Source organism: Helicoverpa zea, chromosome 5 (assembly GCF_022581195.2).
Source record: "Helicoverpa zea isolate HzStark_Cry1AcR chromosome 5, ilHelZeax1.1, whole genome shotgun sequence".
Classification (NCBI taxonomy): Eukaryota; Metazoa; Arthropoda; class Insecta; order Lepidoptera; family Noctuidae; genus Helicoverpa; species Helicoverpa zea.
This window is the reverse complement of record NC_061456.1, coordinates 570,780-590,719: the sequence shown is the minus strand read 5'-3', so window position 1 is coordinate 590,719 and position 19,940 is coordinate 570,780. Positions and strand designations below refer to the sequence as shown.

The window sequence follows — 19,940 nt, the reverse complement described above, 5'->3', positions numbered from 1 at the left end:
GAACTGTCATTGGTGAGGTACGGAGACAAGACGTCATGTATGCATGCGAGCTGGATACATATCGGTTACTAATTACGGAGATATAGGTAGAACAAACACTACAAGTCGTTTGTGTAAATCTGTAACTTTAAATACATACATAAATATTTACAATACATTAAAATTTGAAAATTATTCTCATATTTGTATAACTTAACACTTTATTTGCCAATTTATTATTAACTCACAGGCAATTTGCTTGTTTGTGCAATTTCATCCGTGTCCCGCGGAAAACATTTCGCTTTGAAAAACTAGCTCAAATTAGTCTCTAGAGCATACTGAAATAGATTTCACTTGTTTCTACTGTTTTCTATGAAAGTGTAACAATTAAAGTATAAAGCTACCCTCATTTTGAAACTATTGAGAGGATAACAACAATGCCACAAGTATCTCTCGCGACCTATTTGCACTAGTTGTTCTTAGACAACTTCAAGTATTGCTTCATATAAATCCAGCGTTAGGGATTCTATCAGATAAACAAACAGTTTCCCGAACAATCGCTCCCCCAAGAATGCAGTCCATTTGTTATATTTGAACTATTCACTACAATATTCTTCTGTCAAAGACTGCAAACTTTTAGTCAGCCCATAGTTTGTTCGGGCTCATAAATCAGTATGGCAATGAATGGTAGTGACTATATAACAACGTTCAGGTATTTGGCCGGTATCAGACCGAATAAAAACTTTGATTAAATTCACTATTTTTTCCAACCATCGGGCCATGTTTTGCCAACTGTTTAGTCTGCCGTGTGCTGGTACTTTAAGAGTGCAGTCTATTTTGTTACATTCGAATCTTGTTCTGTTGTCAACATTAATGGAATTACTAAGTACCCCCCAACACGAACAGACTAACTTTCGATCAATTTTTATCAATCTCCGTGAAGTATTTTTACGCCCGCTTAAATTCATTGAACCTCGGAGTTCTATGATCCCGTTAGTAAACAACTTTGTTCATAAACATCGATTAACTGGCTTTAAAGACTACTGATTTGTGAGACTTCAAGTGGCAAACTTTGTTCGTAAAATGCGGTTTTAATGTGAAAATGTATTTTGGAATAAGCAATGGATTTTCATTTCATCCTCACACTGGCAAGCTCACATTGCAGAGTAGTTCTAATATTTTTTTCTAGCTCTCAGAAATAATTCACGCACCTAAGGTAGAGTATGTGCCACATAAGCCTGCATCGGACCAGTAGTAATTAAGATAAGCGTTTTGTTACAAACAAAAAACAAACTCTTCAGCTTTATGATATCGAGTATACATTTCCATATTTAATCATTTTCAAGAATGAATACCTACTCATACTTTCCAGGACACTTCGTGGCTTCAACAAAACTGAAATAAAGGATTTCTACGAGAGTTTCACGGGCGTCACACGGAAGGGCTACAACCCACAACCGTATGTTAGGAAGATGCACGCCTTACTTGAAGATCTTGGATATTCATTGAAGAACCTGCTGGATTTGGTACGGCCACTTTGGTTAATTTCACAAAAAAAAAACGGTTTTTATGAACATTTAAAAGTCAAGTGGTCAAGTAGGCTGACATTTATAACGCTAAATTAGTTTTCGTTCAGAAGTTTAAATACCTATAAAATGTCAGGATGCCTAAGCAATAGTCGTTAATTTGTGTCTAGGTCTAGAAACGTCTAGGAATGAAGAATTTTAATTTAAATAGCCTTTCTAACTAAAGGACCACTTGACAATTGAAAAACTGTTAACTCCTTAAGCTATTTAGTAAAACTTATTTGCAAGAACAGAACAAACAACTTTTAAATATCACCTGTCGCCCCTTAAAATATTCGAAACAATAAGTAATTCAATGAAAATAGAAGAAACAGTTTATTGTGTTCTATTTTGAACATTCATGCTTGTTTTTAGTTCGGAATACAGATAAAGCAATATTGTTCTACGACTATTTGATCAAAAATAGATTTTGGTCTCGAAATGGAAATTGAAACGCGTTTGTTTATACGGCAATAGTGAGAATACGTCGTGTTTATTAACGTTCAAACTACTACTGAATATTGTTTTTTTCTAGGAATATGTGAATAGGAGCTAAACTTGGTATCTACTTATCACAAAAAATTTTGTTTTTATAATTCCAATTCCGCAGCTAGGAGATCTAGCTATGATAAAAAAAAAACCTGAAATTACTGTTCTGTACTTCATAATATCTGCCTTTTACCATCCAGTGCTCAATGTAGGCTTCCTCCAATGAGTGCCAACCGTCCCGGTCTTGGGCCGCCTGCATCCATCCATTGCCCGCCACCTTCTTCAAATCATCAGTTTACCACACCCATATTTTTTTCTTTCCTTCAGTTCAAGAGACCGTGCAGTGACATAACGATAGACTGCAGTTGGAGGTCGAAGCCTCACAACTGTTCTGAGATGTTCCGCTCCGTCCTCACTTTAGCTGGACACTGCTGTCAGTTTGATATACCGTATTTCAAGTAAGTGCCTTATAAAAAGGGTAGACTACCTATTGGAACACTTGAAGGTGGGTTGCACGATAATACCAATTTGCACATAAAAATATAGTCAAACTATAATCAGCCGCTAATTCGTCGATTTGACCAATTAGTGGCAATCCGATTTCTGGTTAAGGTTTGGTTATCGTTATAGTTACCATAATAATATAGTTACCATAGTAATAAATTATGTAGGTTCAACCCAACTTTAATTTTCCGTATTGATACTTTTGCTCTCCAGGATAAATGTCATTGTCGTGTGGTGTGTGTTTTCCTGATCCTGGAACGTGAGTTTTAAAATTATGCAATTTTGTTCAGTGTCTAAAAATATTTTCATACTGATCCATACTCAAATAAATTCAATAACGAACTAATCAAAGTTTCACTGCCTATAAATAGATTTCTCTATATTTGACACAGTTAGCAAATAAAATTGGTAAAGCCGAAGTAATTATTTTCGCTATGTCAAGTTAAATACATCACACACGATGCCACGGGCTAATATTAAAAGTTACGGTAATAGAATATCATTTTCAGCATCTGTTACCACGTCCTTTAGCCATAAAAAATCAGGCTTATATTTTTCAAATAGGATGAAATAATTCACATCGAATTAAAGTACTTAAAAGACGAACAACGAATAATAGTTACTTTAAATATGTAATTTCAGAGAGCACACAGACAATCAGACAAACTTTATATCTGGACTGGACTCCACTGAAGCACTGGACATTATAGTAAAAGGACAGGGTCACAATGGTTATTCTGTGGTAAGTGGACCATCAACTTTTTTCATTGTCCTACTACGAGGTGACGGCTTGAGTATAGTATTGTAAGTATTGAGCGTTAATCACTACGCTGCTTGCTCAATGCGGGTTGGTGATTACACCATTTATGTAGTCATCGGTGTCCAATATACCTTTATAATTTAATTTAGCGAAGTTGGTAAAAACTTAGTGAAAATGAAGTCGCACACTCGTACTTGAAAATCAGAAGCTTAATTCAAGAACCTTAAAAGGCTACAGAAAAACACTGTTCATTTTTTTCAATAACATCGCAGTTCTTAAGAAGCTATTTCGCACTCCAATAATAATGCGGAACAACAATAAGCTCTCGGAGGTATTTTTCTCTGACAACTTTCTTCGTAAAAAAGTGCTGATTCAAAGCCTAATTTGAATCAATGACTTTCATTTTTTCCGACTTCGATAACAAGAAAAGGTTAGTATACTAAGAACATGCGTAGCGTTGTTTCTAAGGATTATACAAATATTAATTCACTTAATCTGTTTTTTAATTCGAGATAGATTACATTGACATTTGGAGTGTTGCTAAGTCAATGCGGTTTTTAATTTCGTTAAAGGTGATGTGCTCTTACCGATGATTTTTAATTACGTAATTTTTTATTATAAGCTTAAATAATTCATTTTCCTTTGAGGAAAACCGACTTTATGTGCAATTCTGTATCATCAATTTAAGTAAATATTCTGCCCACATTATTTTCTAGTTTGACATTAGCGACCCACATCTAAAAGAATTCTTGTGCAGTATTTAAGAGAAAGAACAACACTTTCATCAAATCTTTGTAAACAAGACGAAAACATATTTGTTAGAATATTTTTTTCAACGATGGCTCGGTTTCACATTCATATTTTGTCCCTATTACATATTGTCACCGGTACGTCAGCTGTGCCTATTGATAAAATATTCATGGAATGACACAGCATTGCGTTCCGCGCGGATAAATAACAGAATTCTTCACAAAACCTCGACATTATCTCAACATAGCCATATATATAAAGATGTGTATACAGGGGCATTTTTTCCTAAGCAATGTTCCTATTTGCCATTTAATTCTTACGTATTATGTTTGTATGAAAGCTGGTATTTTAATAATTAATATCAACATGTACACGGAATAATATTAATAATGATGCTGGATAGAAAATTGCTCCAGGGATTTATGAGGTTTAATTGAATGACGAGGAAAAAGTTTTTCTGTTTTTTGCAAAATGGTTTAGGATTTCAACAATTTTCCGTTGTACTGTGTATTACTGTACCAAATTATCTCTATTAATAACGAGTAGAAACAACTACAAATGAACACGTGCAGCGATTTGAAAATTATAATACGTACTTAGGTACTTGTTGTCTTTGCTTAATTAACTTGATTCTTTATACCTATAATTTTTGTTAATAACTTTTAAAAAACTGTGTAGATTTTGATGAAACATGTCTATGTACCAGTGCAAGAATATCAGTTGTCCTAAACTTCTTAACTAACCCGCACGCAAATCAATTCATCAGTTAAAGATCTACCGTGCCGCAGACAGACACTCATTATAGCACAAAACCTATAATAAATTAACACCTCACTTTTTTCATCGCAAATTAAAAACCCCTATTTTCAAGATATCTACAAACACAGGTACAAAATAAACATTTAATTCCAGCTGTACGTATACGACTATGAGAACCGAGTGACGCTGGTAGACAGCTACTTCAGTTTGACGCCCGAATCGTTTTTTGACGTCAACGTGTACGTCTGGGCAATTGACTCGTCGACCTATGTCAAGGCACTGCCACTGTCTGGCAGAAAGTGTACGCTGGATACGGTAAGTATTTGTCTGGTTGTAGTGTTTGGACTTTGGTTAGCTCTTGTTTGGTTGAGGAGGTCTGATAGGCAGTCGTTCTTTGTAAAACAATAGTACTCAGCTGTATTCCGTTGGACTGGAAGCCGACTCCAACATGGTTGGGAGAAGGCTATTAATAGTGATTATGACGTTAGTTAGATCATTCTAAAGAACAATGGATGAATATGCTTATAGGAAGAATGGATACGTCTGTTTTTAAAACTATTTAGAAAACAGAGAAAGATCAAATTCTGCGGAAAATGCTGTATTCTTTTTAGTCTAAACGCAACGGTTTGTAAAATTGTCTGTCGTCTTAAATATTTATGATGAAGTATATTCGTTTAGTGATATGTATCGAACTAAAATTATCAAAATATTATAATTTTGTTTACAAGCAATATTTTATGTGCAAATATTGTGTTTAAAAATAGTAATTTTAGAAAAAAACTCTCAAAACCATTTAGGTAATTTAAATAAGTTTAAAATAATGCAAATATTTAAAACAAATTTTGTACACCTGAGAAAAATGATATCGTTGTATGATACTTACTTTGAACTATCTTTTCGAAAATAAACTACTCAAAAAGCAATTAATTAGTATATTAATCATAGTCACATTAATAAAAGTTTTTCAAAAAGTGCTTGCTTCACGTATTTTTATCAAAAATTTAAGTATTTACATTTACAATTTTCGAAAAAATAGAAGATTTTTAATTAAAATCGTATTTTTAACCATCTAATTTTACCACGATACCAATTGACATTTGGAAAGTGTCAATCAATCCTTTGATGACCTCAATATATTGTTTAACGAGGAATTTATAAGGCTTAGCTTTTCAACCAATTTTGGAGCCAAAAATAAAACAATGAACAATATCGATTTAATTTGATTGAGGCCATTATATCATCAATCATGTCCTTTGTCAATCAACGTTATTTGAGCCTAAAGGATAACGCTGGGGGGGGAAATATAGGTCACTAAGTCAAGCATTTTATTAGCTTTTTTGTTAGTGTGGATGTTGAAGTGCTTTACATATACTGGCTATTGTTTAAAACATAATAATCTAAAAATTAACCTTCAACAATGTTAGATTATATAGTAATTTGATTCTAAATTCACTTATACATATTAGCATCAACCTGTTTACAAAATTCTAAGCCAGAAAATCATATTTCTTTAGGTTTTAGTTGTAAGTGGTAAACATAACTAGATTTGGGTTTACACGAGCGTGATTCGCAAAAAGGCCAAAATAGTATTTAAGTTACTTACAAAAGCTACTAAAATTGTGTGAGTACTTACATACTTTTTTACTTGCTGTTTTTTCAGAAAAAAAAAATAAAACTTGAACATTGTTTAACATTAGTAAAATTAATTACAAAGTGTAGACCAAAGCCATATTCATTACGAGTTCAATTTGTCTACGTCCGAAGTTAGCTGTCTCACCCATATCAGCATTATCTTTAATTGTGATTTAGCGGATAAAGGGTGTAATTAGAATTTTTGTAAAAAGGGTTATTTGCTGTAGAACTAATTCGAGGTTTTGTCTCTTTGATCTATGTTTATACCTACATGAGTGGTGTAACAGTCAATTCTAAACGTTCAAAAAACTATTCAGCTTCAATCCATAATGCTTTTTCCACTGTTACCACCTCCAAGGAAAAATATTTGATTGAGCAGAAAAGGTAAAAAGCAAACCTTACAATGCCTTCTGCAGTTACGATGTCAGCCTTTTGTTAACAAAATTAGTTAGTTAAAGACAATATTACAAAAGCAACACTGTAGCGCGGCAGATGAATTTGCATTGTCATTGACATCAGGTGCACTTTAATTAATAATTATAATAGAAGCTAAGTAATAACTTTGCTCCAAAGCTCTAAATTCAATATTTACAATGGAAATAATTTCTCTTAGTTTCGTAAATAGATATTTTCTAGTAAAACTTCGTTGTTTATAGATATCTTACTTCGTGTTTACATAAAAAAACGCGAGTATATTTTCAGTGAAACAAAGACATCAAACTGACACTTCATCATCCTCCGAGCCTTTTTCCCAATCATGTTGGGGTCGGCTTCCAGTCTAACCGGATTCAGCTGAGTACCAGTGCTTTACAAGAAGCGACTGCCTATCTGACCTCCTCAACCCAGTTACCCGGGCAACCCGATACCCCTTGGTTAGACTGGTGTCAGACTTACTGGCTTCTGACTACCCGTAACAACTGCCAAGGATGTTCAATGACAGCCGGGACCTACAGTTTAACGTGCCATCCGAAACACAGTCAATGGTGTCTAAGATATACTTAGAAAGATATATCAAACTGACACTTGGAGTGGTAAAAAATGTATTAGGTATCTCAGCCATTGGTTTTTGTTATAATATTTGTTGGATAAAGAGGACAGTGATGCCTCTACCCTTGGGGCAAAAGTTATACAAAAACGATACTGACTGAATATGTATTTTAAACTAAAACAGAGTTCATTTTTTGTCAAAACGATTGTAAGTAAATATTTTTTGTTTGTGTAGTTTTGTAACTATCTTGTATATTAAATTTATATTTAGCTTATATTCAGAAATTCACAAAAATAAATTACAAAATATGAGACATCAGTTTAGTAGCCGGGTGCTTAAAATACGACAACTAATTAAAATATTGGACATCTTAATTCTGTTCGTGATCGCGGCCAGTAAGAAGCTTATTAATGTCACTGAGATGAACATAAATTAGTACTCAAAACATTAAGCCCTTGAAATATGAGATGGTCCTATAATAATTTTAAGGTGTAAAATTACTAAAGGGTTTGCACGTACATAGTTTTAGGGACAGGACATTCAGTAGATTTTATACCTCCTGAGTTGGCAGAGGCGAGAGTTTGATTCATTTGTTTTATAAAGTGGAAAAGTTTAAAAAACAATTATTTTGAATTCCGCCAGTGGAGTCCGGGCCTCAGCTACATACATAGTTGGGTTTACATTCTCGTTGACAAAATTGCATTCAATGAGAGGCGAATTCAATAGAAATTGTATTGTTTTAACGGGTCGCACCTAGAACTATTTCTGTGATTAATTAATTTGAAAAACCCAAAAATATTAAGTCCCGCTTAGCGTTCATAATAACGTAACATCGAAATTGATTAGCTTTCTAAGAAATTGATAATCGATTTGGAATTTGTTTACCTACAAGGCAAGGTTTAGCCTTAAACTCTGAAAATAATAAATAGCTCTGAATATAATGAGCGCGGCCGTATTCCCTTTCAGTATTTTTCCATGGAACATCACTGGTAAAATAAGTAAACTGAATAGCATAATTCGTTATATAAAGCAATATCATTTTACACATTCATTTTTTTTTTTAAATATATATTGAACTAGCTGCTATTCACGACAGTTTTATCCACGTGATTGAAATAAAGTAAATACCTCAATATTTTTACGCACAAATAAAAATAATTTTAGAACTAAGTAAGTCATTCCGTAGAAAAATATAAGGTTTATTATAATTATTATTTTAAGGTGATATAAATAATTATATTATTACGTAACAAGTTTACCTTGAGGCGGTCGATTATAATTATAACAGCAGTGTAGGCGATTGTACCCTTAGGGGTGATACAACTGACAACCATTATTATATTATTTTGATTTCGGTTAGAATATTATACTTACTAGTTTCCAAAATAACTTAAGTATAAAGTGATACAAATGTGAGTTTATTTCAAGTTTAAATGTATTTAATAATATATGTTTTGGGTTAGCTTTATGGGTTATGTTTTGGCTAGCTTGCCAAGCAAAAGTTGTGAACTTAGGTATACTAAGTTATATTTATTGTAGATGCTATTTATCAATATACGTTTTTGGAAATAATTGGAGTTCTCTTAACAAGAACATATTACGAATACAAAAGAAAATAACATAATATAATTCTCAATATTTAAACATATAAAAAAATCCAAACATTTCAGGCATCATTATCTACCTAGCCTTTTCTTTTATTTAGGGTTGACTCCCTGTGTAGCCGATGCAGCCGATTTTTACACAGACCTCCTCAATTAAGTCACCCGAGCAACCCGATACTCTCTGGTCTGGCTTCTGATAACCCGTGCAAAATTCGGGTGCAAAAAATTGTACGAATGTCAGCCAGGAACCACAAATTAACTTTAAACCTTTCGAAATACAGAACGCCACATGCTCGTAAATAGATATAGCATCAAATGGATATCAAGGATGTGTACCTAATTAAAAGCGAACAACCCTAGAATATTAACGCCTAATACCCGATTCAAATCACAGTCTCGTGTCTAACAATCCAGAAAAATGTTCCACGATTACTCAACAAACAATTATACTTGCTCCGTACTTCAATCTTATTGTTAGTACAAAAATATATGAATAATGTAAAGGAAATTTTATGAAGAACTAGATTCTGCTCGAGGCGTCTCCCACGCTGTGTACACAAGACATAGCCTACAGCAATCAAGGATAGGTTTTTATTGAAGAAAGAATTTTCGGAAATCGTATTACCGTATTATCATAGCAACTCGTTCATTTGTTTTTTTTGTTATGCGGATCACACGTGATTACGTGCCATCTTCGATACGCATGTGTTTTTCAAATAAACTTCTGTTGGTACAAGCAATCCGACGCTGTTTTCCACGGGTACAAAGAAGTTCTCAAGTAATCAGATAAGAAAATAGGGAAACATGGTGTTTAAAAACAGACAGAAATATAATTCTATGTATTTTGCTATGAAATAATATGTAGTAGACTCAAAATAATATACCAAAAGTCTCGTCATTCAACGTACCGAATCTCGGCTCGTCTCGGCAATCTATAATCCGTCTTACCTTACTTGGTACAACTACGTACTTCTAATTCAAAAGTTGCAAATCCCTTAAGCCTTCACGTAAAACAATGAAAGGTATTTGCTTTCAGGATCAAGGCACGGGAGGTGGCTTCCACCAGGGTTGTATGACTAGACTCATCTTGAAGAGAGTGGTGAACCGATGTAGATGCCTGCCTTTTGGGTACTCTTGTAAGTTTGATCTTTTTAAGGTTCGCCAGCGATTTCCCTAGTACAATTTTGAGTGAGGTTAAAAGGTAGCCTTTCTCGATAAATGGGTTATGTAAAACTGAAATATGTTTTGATATTGGACCTGTAGTTACAGAATGGTTTTTTTTTTGTGAATAAAAGAAAAAAATGTCTTTAATCGATATGAGTTGTAATCGTATTTTCACAAAAGCTTTCGCAACAGTATTAAAATATTATCGTCAAAATGCGAACTGATGGGGCGTGATAATATCCGTCTTTTTCCGAAGAAAAAAGCAAAATTCTTCATATTTCAGAACGAATCATTTTCGCACCAAATCACATGAAAGTCCGAGTCAGAAAACAGAAGAAAGTTTATATTTACATCTCATGAATGTAGTTAGTACAAATATATCAAAACCGTATTTTCATACTAAAATTATAAAAGGAACATTTATTTAAACACATTCTTTAAATGTGAAATATAAAATATTCTTCAGAAACTAAACGAAGAAGAAGAATAACAAATAATTTAAGAAAGTTGAGGCCCTTAAAAAGTTTCTGTTGCCAATCTGAGAAAAAACGTCCTCTAAACGATATATTTTATACATTTTATTTGATCAGTTTCTACAAGGTTATGTCCATTTTAAGGGTTCCGTACCCAAAGGGTACGCTCCTCTGTCCGTCCGTCCGTCCGTCTATCCGTCTGTCACCAGGCTGTATCTCATGAACCGTGATAGTTAGAGAGTTGAAATTTTCACAGATGATGTATTTCTGTTGCCGCTTTAACAACAAATACTGAAAACTAGAATAAAATAAATATTTCGGGGGGCTCCCATACAAAAAACTTGATCTTTTGCTCAATTTTGTTCGATATCCATAAATATGTATATATAGAATATTAGTTTGGATGGTACGGAACCCTACGTGCGCGAGTCCGACTCGCACTTGGCCGGTTTTTCATTATAAAAGATGTAACAAGAAGTGAAATTTTCGTTCTAATATTTGATATTTTCTTCATAATTTTATTTAAAAAGACACAAAATATGACATTATTACAAATGTTTATTTTTCTTTCAGCTAAAGAATTAGACTCTGAAGAATTTGCTAAATGCGCATGGGAACATTACATTTGCATATATCAAACCATAGGTTTGTACACAAATTTTTCAAGATAATAATAACACACAAATAGTCAGAGCAAAAAAAAAAAACTCATTTTTATGTCTTAAGAGGTAACAGGTATTTTCTAAGGATAAAGCTCGTGTTTTCCTCAAGTAACACTATCCCCACCTTAATGCATGAGGTTGCCACCTTAAAGCAAGATCATTCTTCATTTCCAAATAGAAGAAAAAATAAACAAAATAAAAAACAACACAAAAGAAACTCTTACTGTCTGTCATTCCCTGTGGATTTCACTCTCACTTCAAATACAAGGTTATTGTCACTTTAAGAGTACATTCTGTACTTTTGAAGCCTTTGAAACTTTATTGTATTTTTATTTGAAAACATATCTGCAGATATCAATGAACTGTATCATTTTTTCTTTAAAAAAATTCCATCTATACTAATATTATAAAGCTGAAGAGTTTGTTTATTTGTTTGTTTGAACGCGCTAATCTCAGGAACTACTAGTCCGATTTGAAAATTTCTTTCAGTGTTAGATAGCCCATTTATCGAGGAAAGCTATAGGCTACTTTTTATCCCGGTACGGGAAGTAGTTCCCACGGGATGCGGGTGAAACCGCTGGCAGAAGCTAGTGTGAAATAAAAAGTCTTGATATCTGCTATTCATTGTTATTTTGATAAATCAGTATTGATAATTCAGATAATTGAGTAAATCTACGAGTGTTAACTATCCCATTGCTGGGCACAATCCTCTTCCATTAGAAACGGAATGAGCATTAATCACCATCATCATCACCATCTCAGCCATAGGACGTCCACTGCTGAACATATGCGTCCCCCTTAGATCTCCACAGAAACCGGTTGGAAGCGACCTGCTTATCACCATGCTCAAGAGTCTGGGTTTCGTCAAATCAAGTGATATCACCCTTTTAACATTGACGAAATGCAGGCTGTAGTCTATTTAACGAAGTTATTTTTACCGGTTGTAAAGTCTTTCATTCACAAAAGATCATGACTCACAGTTACAATTTTACATGGCTCAAAAACTAATATTAGTTGAAGTTTTGTTCTGATTAGTTCTGAAGCTTTCAATCTGGTTTGTTTTCTTTTAGAAATGATTGAAGTTGACATAAAGGATATAATATCTGATAGTGAATGCTATCAGAGATGTGACTACGTTGAGTACTCTACTGAAGTGGAGTTTGTTAGAAACCAGAGAAATTTCAAGTAAGTAAATAATATTTTATCTTTGGAAATCTATGACGCAGAGAGTATTCGTACTTTTAAAATATCAATAACCTTTAAGTGACAGTAAACGTGTTAAACATAGACTTTAAAATGTTTTGACTACAAAATCCGCGACGTAAACAATACCGACTTATTTATTGACTACCTAGACAATACAACGAAATAGCAAAACAGTAAATTATCCGTCTCTAAGGATCGTATTGCTGTCTTATCAGTTTACTTACAGTCCTAAGGGAGCAACAATTTCACTTCGATCTACCTTCACGAAATAACACATTGGTGTTCTTGACGCACATTTTTCTTTGAACCGCAATTCTTAGGCAGAATTCTATTAAACTTACTTTGGCAAGGTAACACAATATTTGCCGCAGCTGTTCAACGTGCGAACGTTTCAGACTTTTTAAAATGGTTTCCTTTTCAGAAAACTAAATGAAAATAACAGCAGGGTTTTGGTACATTTTGGACAAAATACTTGTATGAAATATAGAAGGGAAGTTCTTTATACTTGGGACCAGATGTTGGGTAAGTTTTGAGTTAAGATAAAATATCCTTTCTTACTATATAATAAATCTGAAAGGAAATCTCTGAAAGATTGTTTACCAGATTACTTTAAACCTGAAGTCAGAAAAGATTAAAAGGTACCTACTTTTTGTCCGGTTTTGTCGTCGTGCCTATTTGAAACCGATTTAGATTTATTTTAATTGGGAGTTTATGTTGTACTTTGGCCAGCGGTTTCATTCGCAATTGATATTGAAAGAATTTTTCAAACCAACTTTATAATTTTACAATAGATTTGAGGATTCTTGACTCATGACATAATTTTATTACTTTCTACGAATAAAATACACTAACAAATCTTGAGTTGATACTTAAATAAAATTGTGAATATAAGAGCCCATTAATACAATATTAATAAAATACAATAGAATAGCAGTTCAAAATATAAAGAAATACACAAAGAAGATCTTTTTCAAAGTCACAATAAATTAACTGTTTGTAGGCGTTTATACCTAAAATAGGTATTTACAACAATTTATATGTTTTGTAAAATGAAAGTCAAACGGTATCTCGCTTTGTAGTCCGTACCATTATTTTTTGAATACGAAAATGATAAAGTTCTTTGTAATAATTTGAAAGAGATTTTTGCTCATTAAATGTAGGCATAAAAGTACAAATGTTTTGTGGTAATAAGCCGTTGTAAGTATAAGAATTTTGGTAATGATTTTTTATGGTAACAGTTACATTAAAAACAATGTTAGGTACTGAATGTAAACATTTTTATAAAAGTAGTAAACAAGCTACAAGAAGTTTTAAATTAATAAGGAGATGACTGTCGCAGTTTTGTTGAAGGTATGGTAATGACACCTTAGAATATTATTTTACACTAGCTGTTGCCCGCAACTTCGTCTGCGTGGGCAATATAGAATAGTCAAAATACTACTTATCCCGTAGGTGCATTCTTTCACGTGACAGTATAATTAGGATTACCACTTAGCAGTCGCATAGATTCATTGATCAAGGTTGTATTGTGGATGTGACCATTTATCTAAACAAAAGAAGTAAAGTTTATGACGATATGAATATCTCTGGATCTAGTCAGCCAATTTGGGAAATTATTACGTATGGTGCGTAAGTAATTTTCACAGGAAACAGCTATAATCTATGTCTATATGCTTTGAGTCTGACAAAGCTGTCATTTGTACATTTTCTGCAGCTGCTGCGACTAATCAGAAGCCAGAAAGTCTGTCAGTCTTACCATGGATATCGTCTTGTGTAGTTGACTGGATTGAAGATAGGTAGATAGGTAGTCGCTCCAAGCAAAATATTGGTACTCAAACAGATTCGGTGACTGGAAGCCAACACCAACATAGTTGGGGAATAGCTGGATGGATGATAAAATGAGTCATCATCATCAGCAGGCGCATAGGGTAGGATAGTTTCACTACTGGGGAGAAACACTTGTATGACGGGGATTTTCTGTGCACTTACTCACTATGGTAAGGCTGACCCCACATTAGGCGTGCGTGATCCTCGGGCGTGTGAGTAGCGCGGGCGTCGCGAGCGCGCTGCGTGAACGTCACGTTTTGCTGCCCTGCGGCATGTGTGAAGAGTGCAAGCGACGCGCTCGCGGCGAGCACGCGGCGCTCGAGTTGCGTTCTTACCCCTTCGCCCGCTATCCCCGCCGCCCGCTAAACGCCTTAGCAGTTAAACGTCAAGGAGAGCGGCGCGTGCGCGCCGCGAGCGCGCTGCAAATGCCGCAGGGCAGCAAAACGCGACGCTCACGCAGCGCGCTCGCGACGCACGCGCGGCGCCCGCGCTACTCACACGCCCGAGGATCGCGCACGCCTAATGTGGTGGCCTAAGCCGGGACTCCACCGAAATGTTTGCATTAGTTCACGAATAGGCAAAATGTACGTATCTGTGCGAGTCCACTTCATGTGTTCGTACTTGAAACCTGCAGTTTTGCCAAGATTTTCAAAATGTACGCTCGCAATTTGCCATTTCTTGGTGGAGCCAGCAAATCAAAAGAAACATAAGTGTTATATACTGTGCATCACTACCGCACACCGGGAAAATTTCGCTATTGCGGAGGACGTTTATATACCATATTTTGTGTCACACGTAAACAGGACGACAGTAAGTATCCACCGAAACACTTTCAAAGATCTGATGAACAAACAAATCAGACATCAGACCTGACTTGGTCACCTGGGGCCAATCAGAGCTCTATGAAGCGATCATACGCTTTGGCTCCTACTGTTATTGTGGTTTCTGAAAATTTAATCACCTCATTCAACGATGAATGTAATTCTGATGGTACTATTAAGAACACTTGCTTAGCGCAGAAGCTGACGTTAGCAGGTCAACTCTTTTGACTTCTCGAATAGGATACCATTGGTTTTTGTGCAATGCACACCTGCAATGCATTCTGGATTAGGATAGGATATAGGTGGATAGGATTTGCAACAGAGAACAATTCTGTCTTTGTGATTAAATGACATCAAACGTAGTTTTATATAAAAGGTGTTTTTTAGGGTTTTTAGACTTGGCTCGGGTCTTACTGTGACTGTTCGTAATCGTGAACAGTGTATTTGCGATCAGAAGTTGAAAGTAAGCATGTCTCTGGTATGCGGCGCGTAATTTGTACGTTTTCAGACGCATAAAGCATTTTACGTGTGTATGGTATTAAATAGAGAGAGCTCCCATTTCTTATCTGCACTTTGTATCTGGGCTTGTTTTTAAAGCTACAGAATCCTACATTACCTACCTCACGCTTAGCAGCGCTTGCGAGAGATAGATCTTCATTTCTTCTAGGATTAAGTTTACATATTTTGCATCAGAAAAAATAATTAAGGTCTACTTAATACTACTCACTCCACTCAAAGTAATTTGTTTTGAGGCCACCACATTAGTGGAAGATAAGCTAAACTATGTTTATGAAAAAATCCTGATATGAACTCCATCTGTAACTTTAAATGATAATTAATTGTTCCACTAAAGTCATCATTTTTGACATAATGTTCAAAAAATAATTTAGATGGCACCGTTTTAAATTTGGCTGAGAACTATTAATTTTCTTTTCATCAAGGTAATAATTATAGTTGGATTTTGATGTGGCACGGCAAACTGACAAACACTATTGAAATGTCTATCGAAAAATTACACTTCGTGTTAAAATATGGTGAATTACGGAAAATACACAACTCCATTTGTTGAAATAATAATCCTCTATAAAGAATGTATGGTAATATTGTCATTCCACCTCGCTCCTTTGACAAATTGATGATGTATTTTATTTACCACAGATGGAGCTACTTTAACCTTGGCTAAACAAAATTTTCATATTTTTTTTTTCTTCCGAAGTTACTTATAAAGGTGTGATTTTCTGTGTAAAGATTAATAATAGGCCGATCAACTAATATAAGTACAACATTCAAAGTCAAAGTTTTGACAAATAGATTGCGTGTCGTAATATTTTACATCTTGAATTCACAAAATTAATCATATCTTTTGATAGAGTGAATCGATTTCGATGAAACAAAAACTAAGTAATACCCCAAGTTACGTAGAGTTTTTGTATATAAGCATTGTCTGCATTTAATTCGTAGATTTTACGTGAATCGCGAACAAACAAACAGATAAACAGACAAACAGACAAACAGACAAAAATGACAAAAATGATGGAAATGGGTTCTGTTAGTTATCCTTTAACATGCTGGCTATTTTTTTTGTCAATATCTTCAATGTACAAAAATTACTTTTCTACAGATTTATTATATGTATAGATATAGATTTCAAAGTCAACGTAGGAAAGCTATGAAAACGTAACAAGCGACGCAAAACTATCAGTGCTTATTAATCCAGTCTGGTAACAGCTTCATAAAGCAAGCGAATTGAAGCTAAGTAAAGCAAATGTAGATCGGCGTCAGCTGCGAGCTTCCTTCCTTCCTTAAGATGACCATATAATTACTGTGATGTACGGAAACCACGTCGTTAACGTGGATCAAAAGTAGCCCAAAGCCTCACTAATTACCTTATTTTTTCAGCAAACCTGGGCGGTATCTTCGGCCTCTGTCTTGGCGGTTCCATCATAAGTGTCATTGAAATCATATGGTTTCTAACAGAAATTCTATGTTCTATAATCGCTTCATCTTGCCGAACCGCTGTGGTACCAAAAGATGATGACAAAAATAAAGTATTCGTAGTTTCTCAAAAGGATATGTTGTCTAAGCAGAAATCTGGGAAAAGGATTGTGGGGAAATATAAGTTTGTTCATTGATTTTGTCGTAAGTAGATTATTCTATTACAAGCTTTTGCCAGTTTTATCTGCACAACGCAAGAACTACATCTCGTTCTTGAATGAAAAGTAGCATATAGCCTTTTTTTTGTAACTGGGTTATCGACCAGAGATACTTAGATTTTTTCAAATCGCTACCGTAGTTTCTGAGATAAGCGAGTATAAAGTTGATCAGTTTGTTTGGTTGAAAACTCTTTACCTTTATAATAGGTATTAGCATAGATTACTATTTGACCTTTTGATTTAACGTGTACGTGATTGTTCAAAGTTACTATTATCTTATAACATTATGTCACAGACATGTCTTCTGCCCACATGCTTGTGTGTGTTGTAATAAATAATTAGGTTTCTAGAGGATAACATTGTGTGAAGATTCTTATTGTTATTGGGTAAATGGATTTCTCGGATCAGTCCTAATATAGTTCCTTACATGACATATAAACTTCACATGTATTCAAGTTTTGAATTGATACCTAGTATCGTTTGTAGATATACTATTGTGACGTTTCAGATCCTTCTCATATGTATAAAATAAACGATATTGAATACTATATGTTTTTATTTACCCCGTTTAGGAAGTAACTTCAATAATGTCGCTCCTTGAAAAGTACTGGTACTTACTTTCATCTGGTTAGACTGGAAACCGACCCCAACATAGATGCAAAAAGGCTAGGCAATTGATGATGATGATAGGGAGGAGCATCATTTACATTCTTCCGTACCCTATGTACCTTTTTAATACAGTTTTTTTTTGGTAAAGGTGTACTAACTTGAATCAATATCTCACTATCACACTTTATCCCGAAACCGCGCACTAAGCCACTGAACGTGACGCGACTGTCAATCTATCGGAAACCCTGGTCTTTGAGTATTATCTGTGTTACATTATCAAGCGATAACCAATCTTGTATCTATCGTCTCAAGGTATATAGTAGCGCATCACGAATATATCAAGGAAACGTATCTATCTGCATGAAAGAACACACACACAGGTTTGAATCGAATGCATGAGGCGATTATTATTATTCTTTTATTGTACACAAAAACATATAAAATACACACAACACAGAGAAGACATTAAACAAAACAAAGATAAAACTACATAACATAAAATATATACCTATAAATAAAACATAAAATATAATAAATAAATAAATACATACATACAAATAAGGTCATGTTGACAGGAAACGTTCTTTAATTCGTCTCTTGAAGACATCTAACGATGTGCTGTCACGTATACTGTGAGGCAGAGCGTTCCAAAGCCTCACAGCGCGAACAGTGAAGGATCCATCATAACGGCTCGAAGTATGTTCAACGCATGATGTCTTCAATCCATAAAAGCCTAAAGGCTGATTGCTTAAGGTGCATTTTGGCTTGCTTGATCCTTTCAGTATATGTCCCGAATACCATTTTATGAACGCTAGAAATTTTTATGAGGCAAGTACTACTGAACTGAAATTTTTTTGAAGGCAATGAAAAAACAATGATTCACGTGTTTAAAAATGCGTGCTTCATCCTAACATAATCCAAAATATTGCAACACCAATCTCAGATTAATTCAGTGGCAATCAAAAGCCAGTAGTCAAGATATTATTACAGAAAACCATATAAATTCCAACAGCAACGAAACCAATAACTTTGAAAGTCAAAGATTTTATTTCAGTGTGAAAATTGTTTTTAATATTTTTCAAAAACCGTATACAACCCCTAAAAGTTGCATTCCTACGTCGAGAAAACTTAATTTTCTGCTTTTCCAGTACCTGGTACTAAGATTAAATGTTTACCTCAATGTGAATTAAATAAAATATTTAAATCTAATGTTACAATAAATGATACAATAACTATGAAACATGAGTTTATTTAATAAAACATGAATAATATATGAAATTAACAAAACACTCCAAACGAACATTCAACAATTGAATAATATACTAATTCAATTCATCTCAATATTGTCTCTTACGTTGTAGAGGTACATCCCTGAAGGTCGGGGTCATTGTACTTAAGGCTCCCACACACTGTAACTTTTAGTTGGCCGACAGTTTTAATCCCTACTAATATTACAAATGCGAAAGTAACTCTGTCTGTTTGTCTGTCTGTCTGTTACGCTTTCACGTCTAAACCACTGAACTGATTTTTTTTGGTACAGAGATAGAATTGACCTTGAGAAAGAACATAGGATAGTTTTTATTCCGGACTTTTGAAGAGTTCTCTTGGAAATGCGATATAACCGAACGTGACACTTGCGAAGCCGCGGGCGGAAGCTAGTGGGTTCATAAATAAGTACGGAAATGAATAGTAGTTTGCACATTACAACGAGCGGTTGATCTGGCCGGTATTTTCAGACTGACTAAAGTTTGGATTAAAAAATAAAATAAATGTGGCAGCCACCTAAGGATTACCGACTATGCGCCGACAGCTTAGTCTGTGTACAGGGGCTTTTATCCTTTCGTTATATTAAACTACGTCAAACCCTCGTGGCTTCTCATATTGTCGCGTTTTCTTTTCTTGTCTTATTTCGTTTTTAAACTTTAAAATGAACATTTATTTTTTAATTCAAAGTCAATGTTATTGTTGTATGAGGGTCTGTTTATAAGTTTGAAA

The 19,940-nt window shown here is 34.4% G+C and overlaps 1 protein-coding gene across 1 annotated transcript; it reads left to right on the top strand.

Moving 5' to 3' along the window:
• The first annotated feature begins 2,429 nt into the window (after nucleotides 1-2,429).
• LOC124630610 (sodium channel protein Nach-like) lies at nucleotides 2,430-17,315 on the top strand. The gene is made up of 8 exons (XM_047164573.1): nucleotides 2,430-2,491; nucleotides 3,180-3,279; nucleotides 4,960-5,107; nucleotides 10,053-10,166; nucleotides 11,241-11,312; nucleotides 12,400-12,514; nucleotides 12,957-13,057; nucleotides 17,083-17,315. The coding sequence occupies exons 1-8, from the start codon at nucleotides 2,430-2,432 to the stop codon at nucleotides 17,313-17,315; spliced, it is 945 nt and encodes a 314-aa protein (XP_047020529.1).
• Nucleotides 17,316-19,940: the final 2,625 nt, after the last annotated feature.

Bases quoted from the DNA above. Each gene is read 5' to 3' on its own strand.
- LOC124630610 (XM_047164573.1), top strand. From the start codon at position 2,430: ATGTTCCGCTCCGTCCTCACTTTAGCTGGACACTGCTGTCAGTTTGAT. The intron at 2,492-3,179 runs GTAAGTGCCTTA...ATGTAATTTCAG, and splicing joins TTTGATATACCGTATTTCAA to AGAGCACACAGACAATCAGA. The intron at 5,108-10,052 runs GTACGCTGGATA...AAACAATGAAAG, and splicing joins GCCACTGTCTGGCAGAAAGT to GTATTTGCTTTCAGGATCAA.